The sequence below is a fragment of the Diuraphis noxia genome, unplaced genomic scaffold, assembly GCF_037042655.1.
Source record: "Diuraphis noxia isolate RWA-SAM2 unplaced genomic scaffold, SU_Dnox_SAM2 contig0004, whole genome shotgun sequence".
NCBI lineage: Eukaryota > Metazoa > Arthropoda > Insecta > Hemiptera > Aphididae > Diuraphis > Diuraphis noxia.
The window spans coordinates 36,929,986-36,937,459 of NW_028301714.1; the positions used below are offsets into that span (position 1 = coordinate 36,929,986).

The window sequence follows — 7,474 nt, forward strand, 5'->3', positions numbered from 1 at the left end:
ATTCCTTTATTATGTAATTCTTTTCAATTATTATTTTTTAATAAATTTATATTCCAAAAAATTATTTTCCTTAAAATTAATGTTTCAATTGGATATAAATTTGATAACTTTGTACCAATTTTTTAAGTTTTTTAATTTAACGAAAAAACCTGTTAAATTTAGATAGTATAGCACTTATTAACATTCAGTAACTATTTTAATATTATAGTATAACGATCATAAATTAAAGGTAATATTGACATTCGGTAATACAGTTCAATATACCTGTCATAAAATAGGGTTATATAGTATTATGGTATTTAGCTAGTATAATATAATGTTATTTAGACCAATAAAGATTAAAATGGTTTGGATAATAAATAGGTAATCATTGATTATAATAATTATGAGCTTAACACATATAAATATATGAATACGATTCCTATTTGGATTAGCCATTATATTGGTGGCTGCCTTCATGAGCCGTCACACCATTAACGCTTGTAATTCGTTTTAACGTCAGAATGTTTAAAATAATTATTTTTGTATCGTTGTTTGTCGCCCATACATTTGTGTCTGCAGAGTACATATTCAAAGGATTCGACGATACATTTAAACCAGAATGGTGGCAATCGAATATTATCTATCAGATTTACGTTCGTTCTTTTAAAGACAGTAACGGCGATGGAATTGGAGATTTCAATGGTACGTACTGTGTATTATTTTGTATTTGATTAAATAAATACATGGATTTTCAAATATTAAACAAAATAAAGATATAAAAACAGTATCTTAGGTATGATTCTAATACGAATTAAAAATTAAAGTATTCATATTGTTTATATTTTCTAATGTTTGTCAAGTTTCAGTGATATTATTAAAAATAAAGTTTCAAGATTCTTACATGAACATATTTTAAACTAATCCAAAGAATTCAGCAATACTTTTTGGTACCTAGTCTTTTATTTTCTTGATTTTTAATCAAGCATAGGTATAGTAATCGGAATAATAAAAATTTGAATTTATAAGGTTTCAAGAATTTGTGGCAAATAGGAAAATAATAAAAACGTAACTCAGTAATAATTAGTAGGTGATTAATTAAGGTAGTATTAGTACTTCTTATTTTTTTTTTATTAAAATATGCAAAATTTATATTATTTAACACAATAAGTGTATGTGATGACAGAATAGACTTTCAATTGAATGATAGTTGTTTGGTTACTACTTATTTATATTCATAAATTATATATCCTTAGTATAAATATGTTTTATTTTTTTAAATTTCATTTCAACTTTAATATAAGATATTTATGAGGTAGATTTGAATCATCTCAAGTGGTATAATGATATAATGATTAGAATCCAGAAAAACATCGTTGTATTCAGCCCTAAAAGCTGTAATTTTTAACTTTTCTCTTAAACTATGACAGCTAGAAGGCTAGTTGATGTTTCACTAAAAATGGCTTGCAATATCAATAAATTACAAAATGTGAAATATAAAAAAATTTAATCAATTTTTTAACTGTTTAAAATGTTTAAAATTGTAGATAGATTTTTATTTAGCAACGCATATCTTTGAAATTGGAGAACGGATAATATTTTTTAGGTTTTGATAGATCCATTTTTCAGATGTAATTGTTCAAGGCTATCATTTAATAGTCAGGAACTTGCTTGTGCAAACACTTAGCGAAAAATATTTGTTCGCTTCCATCATCTTGCAATTTTCTTAGAATATTGTTTTAAACCTAAAATATTATTATATAAAGAATAAACATCTATGGGTATTGAATAAATCATTTAGAATTAACAGTTGTTTTCAATTCAACATACTTAAAAATATGTTAATAAAACAATAAAGTTCACTTTTCTTGGGGACCATAATACTTGAGAGTTGAGATAATACTTACCTACTTACTATTTTAAAATTTCAAATAGGTATTACGGAAAAAGTTGATTATTTTAAGAGTATAAATGTTGGAGCAATTTGGTTATCTCCAATATTTCAATCTCCTCAAGATGATTTTGGGTATGATGTATCAAACTATAAGCAGGTCGAACCATTATTCGGTACTATGGCAGACTTTGACCGGATGCGAGATGAATTCCACAAAAAAGGTACGTTTATGACTGGAGTCTTCGGTTGATGTTTGTATAAGACGTATTTTTACCTTAATTGATTAAAAGGTATAAAAGTATTGTTGGACTTTGTGCCAAACCACACGAGTGACGAACATATGTGGTTCACAAAATCTGTACAGCGAATTGAACCTTACACAAATTATTACGTGTGGAAAGACCCAATCATCAGTGAAAATGGTACCAGAACACCTCCGAACAACTGGGTAATTAATGAAAATCTATTTGACAAAAAATTATAATGGATATAAATTGCTTAACAAAAAACCTGTAAAAAATAGATAGGTACTTTATAGATAAAGTTAAACGGATGACAAAGTGGATAAAAATTTTATAGATGGTAAATAATTTAAGAAATAAACTTATCTTAGGAGTATCAAAAATATATGATAGCCTTTCAAATTAATTAACTTATTTTACTTAATCAATTTCTATAGATTACAAAAAAATTTAAAAAAATGTTATAATGTTAATTTAAACAAAAGTTACTTCATTAGGTCTCTCCGTTAAAGGTATCTGTAATGTTTTATATTAACGAACTATTAACAGTATGGTTGGTATTTTTTATTAAATCATCAATCGTGTTGAACATATTGTGAATTGTTCTTTTGTGGCTATTTCAGGTGGCCGTTTTCAATACTGGGTCTGCCTGGGAGTGGAACGAACAACGCCAACAATACTATTACCATGCGTTTCAAGTAAAACAACCAGACTTGAATTACAGATGTCCGATGGTCGTGGAAGAAATTAAAGTATTGATCATCACTTATTTAAAATTTACATATGATCATATTATATTATACACGTCATATAGTACTACTATTGATTTTACATAATATTTTTATGGACGTAAATAAAAATTTAATATAAACACGTCTTTAGAACATCATATTCTTTTGGCTGGGACGTGGTGTAGATGGATTCAGATTCGACGCTGTCAATTTCCTTTACGAAAGGGAAGATTTGGAGGATGAATCAAAATCAAACAAAATCGGCATTTTAGACACTGATTACGATTCGTTGTTGCACACCAACACTGTAGATCAACCGGAAACTTTTGAAATGGTGCGTGTTTGGAGAAATCTGTTGGACGAATATGCGACAGCTGAAAATATGACAAAGTAAGAAAAAAACCTAACCCCTATTCATCGAGATTCACAAACGTTTCAAATAATAGTAAATGATAATAGTAATAATAGTAACTTACGTATATAATATTTACCAATTCTCGTCGTATGATTATAATATTCGTGCACATATTTGTCATTATAATATTATGAATTCGTATATGACAGCTTCTTTATGGTGGAATGTTACTCGCCAATGAATCTAACTATGATGTACTACGGAAACACGACATCTCCTGGAGCTCATTTTCCGTTCAACTTTATGTTCATCACTTCGTTCAGTCAGCAGTCTAACGCTTACGATGTATACGATATGGTTAAATCCTGGATGGTGAACATGCCTGAAGACAAATGGCCCAACTGGGTGGTCAGTATCTGATACTATATAGACTATCACCATTGGCGTGTCATTATACACAAGACGATTATTTTATCATGAAACGAATATAATATCGATAATTTTCTATACCAAACAATGTTTTGGAGCTAACCAATCATCGAAATTTTAGTTCAGTTACACTTTTAAATTATTGTTTACTAATAACAATTTAGTTTTATCATTGATTTTTAATTCTTTTATATACTCAGAAAAATATTCTGCTTTGGAATATTTAATCAAAATAGGTATGTTGTTATTATATAAAAAAAAAAAAATAGACAATAATAAAACAGTAAAAATATAAATTTATTTAAAAAAATTTGCAATTTACCTAAAATAGATGCCCAGGTGATAATTTGAAATAATATTTTCAAAAACACTTATATTTCATATGTATTAATATCACTTTTTCGCGATAAAAGAATCACCCTGTGCTGTGTCGTGTCACGTGTAAAGTTAATAATATATCTATATTATACATATATTTAAAAAAAATTGCTTATGCAGTGTAAAAATTGAAAACTGTGTTTTTTTTCATTTGTGTGGTTTAGCTCGGCAATCACGACAATTCGCGATTAGCGACTAGGACGAACCCGTTGTTGGTGGACGGCCTACACATGTTACAACTCCTGTTGCCTGGAACCCCAATCACGTACTATGCCGACGAGTTGGGTGTACAAAACACGTATGTCCGCTGGAACCAAACTGTGGACCCGGCAGGACGTAACGTCGGTCCATTGCGGTACACGCAATTCACTAGAGATCCAGCCAGAACTCCGTTTCCCTGGAATGACTCTGAAAACGCAGGTATAAAATTATATTTGCCGTTTTCACCGATACGACAATAATAATGATAATAATAGAACATTTCCATCACCACAGGTTTTACTAACGGAACAAATGGAACGTGGCTTCCTGTCAACCCGGACTACTGGAATGAAAATTTGGTTAGTTTGTCCAAATATAAAAGTCACCTTAAGACGTACAGACAGTTGTCGCGCTTGAGGGAGAACCCCACAATCATCAAAGGAGACTTGCACATATACATACTGTCTAAATGGGTGTTCGGATTTTCGAGGTAAGTTACATAGATAAGGAATAAAAATAATAATTAAAAATTGATAAATAATAACGATATATCCAAATATTATATAAAATGTACTTATTGCCAAGGGCCCATTAGTTTTGAATTTCCGTGTGGGCCTGAACCCACGCCCGCTTACAATAATATCGGTAGTCTTAAGTCAGTTTTAGCACCTAAATGATAACCGATTAATAATTAAAATAATGAATTGTCAACACAAAAATAGGTAATTACTAATTACATTAATGTACCTACTATAAAACAATCCATCGAATAACTGATCCTGAAAATGTTAATTTCTGAAGAAAATAATACAAAAATCGATTAATGGGTATTCGATGAATAAAATTCGGGGTTGGTAAATTGAGTCCCAAATGTCCCTAACTCGGTAAATTGAGTCCCGGTGAAAAATAGGTAGTAGGTAAGTTGAGTCCCAGAAAAATTAGGTAGTAGGTAATTTGAGTCCCAGGGAAAAACGATTTATATGCATTTAAAATTTAAAAATATGCACTATAAAATTTTTATTTGTGATTTGTAGACATTCATTGACTGCATGTATATGATTTTGAATATAGCAACATGCATTTTTATTAATTATAATATAATTATTTTTTATGCAAAATGAACCAAACTTATCTCGGACTCAATTTACCTAGCCCCATAAAATTGTTTATGCTACATGTGATATATATAATATGTATCTTCATATGTTATATCCTATATTAGTTACATGCTGGTGATTTATTCATTTCAGGAGTTTTTATGATCATCCAACTTTCTTCATTGTCATTAATTTCGGCAGTGAACTAGAAACAATTAATATAAAAGAAGCTAGACAAACGTTACCAGAAACATTAAAAGTCAAAGTTTCAAGTATAAACTCAGGTTATGTTACTGGGTAAGTTTAAAACTTAAAACATTTTAATATTATAATTTTTTACGAACAGTACCATTTTTGGGGCAAAAGCCCCATTTTGTATGCAACAATTATTGCTGTAATTTTAATTTTGTTTTTAATTTTTAGTAATGTGATACACACAAATCGCTTACATTTGAGACCAAAAGCAGCTCTTGTTCTTTCAACAGCTAAACCATATGCAGACTATTAAAAATATTGAAGAAAGTATAAAAGTTCAAGTACAAATTAAAATATAATTGGTTTTGAAACGTAATGCATAGTTTTTATACACTATTTGTATTCATGTTTTATTAATTTCATAGCATACGTACAACAATAATAGTGGTTTTTTTCAACGTTAATTTATTGTTAAAAACAACAAAAATTCAAAAGTGTTCAAGATTAATATAAAGTGTATACAAACACTTTATATTAAGCTATTATAACCATGTCCAACAATATAATTTTATACATATGTATACATACAGTGGTGGATTAGGTCATTTTATATTATGTGATAGTAATTTGCAAAAATAAATCAAAGCATAATATTAAACATTTGTTTTTGTTATTTTCATGTACCTACCTTATATACACTAAACTCATATCATAGGAAAATCTATAGGGTGTGCCTGGTGTGCCAGGGAACACCCTGCGACTCGTATAAACCTGTGTAGGGCCCATAATACTCATTTCAGTTACAATGGTATTGTGTCTAAACATTAAACAATTTGTATTTTAATTTTAATACATTTTTATGGATACAAATATTGTCAATAAATATTATCGTGATAAGCATAGTTGATAAAAGATCAGCAATATTATCAAGAAAAGAGAAAACATGCCTGTTTATTTATAACATGGCTATAGTCGTAATTTATAGCCATAATCATAGTTATTTTATGTAATTTAATTTTACCAGTAATTATCATTTTTATGGTTATTGGCAAAATGAAAATTACTTTATATTATGTTCATAATGTATCAATACGGGTTTCGAAATTAAAATTTGTTTGACTTTATTGAATGCTTGGTCACATTCTGGTGTCCAATTCCATTCACTGCCGTTACGTAAAATAGTGTACAATGGTTTTAAAATATTTGCAGCGTTTGGAATAAATTGTATATAATACGTAACTAAACCTAAAAATGATTTTAGCAATGTTTTATTTTCTGGGACAATGTTATCGTTTATAACATCTGTGTGTTTTGTTAGTGTGTGTAAACCATTTTCATCTAACCTGTGACCCAAATATTCAATTGACTTTTACATAAATTTGCATTTATTCAACTTTACTCTTAAACCTGCATTTGACAATACATTTAGTAATTTGTCTAAACGAGCATTGTGTTCTGTGATAGTGGAACCTGCAACAATAATGTCGTCTTGGAATATACCTATGCCCTCAAGACCTGCTGTGGAAGTTTCCATAGCTTTTTGAAACTCCCCTGCTGACGACTTTATTCAAAAGGGTTACGTGTATAGCTAAATAAACCTTTATGTGTGTTAATAGTGGTATATTTGCGATCAGATTCTTTAATAACCATTTGTTGGTATGCGTCTTTTAAATCTATTTTCGAAAAATATTTTGAACCACTAATATTTGCATATAGATGTTCTATTTTTGGAAGAGGGTATTCAGTCCCTTCTAATACCGGATTTATTGTTATTTTAAAATCACCGCTAATTCTAACCGTGCCTTCTGGTTTTAATATTGGTACCTACTATTGGAGTTGCCCATTCACTGTGGTCGACGGGAACTAAAATGTTGCTTTTGATTAAACGCTCAAGTTCGGTTTCAACTTTTCCCTTTAATGCTAAAGGAATAGACCTATGTTTGTAAAATTTAGGTACTGCCCCGCTTTGATAT

General features: G+C 29.3%; 1 protein-coding gene across 1 annotated transcript; it reads left to right on the plus strand.

The window, feature by feature from the left end:
• Nucleotides 1-428: 428 nt before the first annotated feature.
• Nucleotides 429-6,159, plus strand: LOC107169446 (maltase 2-like). The gene is made up of 10 exons (XM_089226591.1): nucleotides 429-684; nucleotides 1,915-2,094; nucleotides 2,164-2,321; nucleotides 2,739-2,867; nucleotides 2,998-3,236; nucleotides 3,411-3,609; nucleotides 4,173-4,428; nucleotides 4,504-4,699; nucleotides 5,460-5,603; nucleotides 5,730-6,159. The coding sequence occupies exons 1-10, from the start codon at nucleotides 504-506 to the stop codon at nucleotides 5,812-5,814; spliced, it is 1,767 nt and encodes a 588-aa protein (XP_089082717.1). The 5' UTR covers nucleotides 429-503; the 3' UTR covers nucleotides 5,815-6,159.
• Nucleotides 6,160-7,474: the final 1,315 nt, after the last annotated feature.

Excerpts from the sequence above, each read along its gene's own strand:
- LOC107169446 (XM_089226591.1), top strand. The coding sequence starts at position 504 with ATGTTTAAAATAATTATTTTTGTATCGTTGTTTGTCGCCCATACATTT. Across the intron at positions 4,429-4,503 it reads GAATGACTCTGAAAACGCAG|GTTTTACTAACGGAACAAAT; the intron begins GTATAAAATTAT and ends CCATCACCACAG. Across the intron at positions 4,700-5,459 it reads TGGGTGTTCGGATTTTCGAG|GAGTTTTTATGATCATCCAA; the intron begins GTAAGTTACATA and ends TATTCATTTCAG.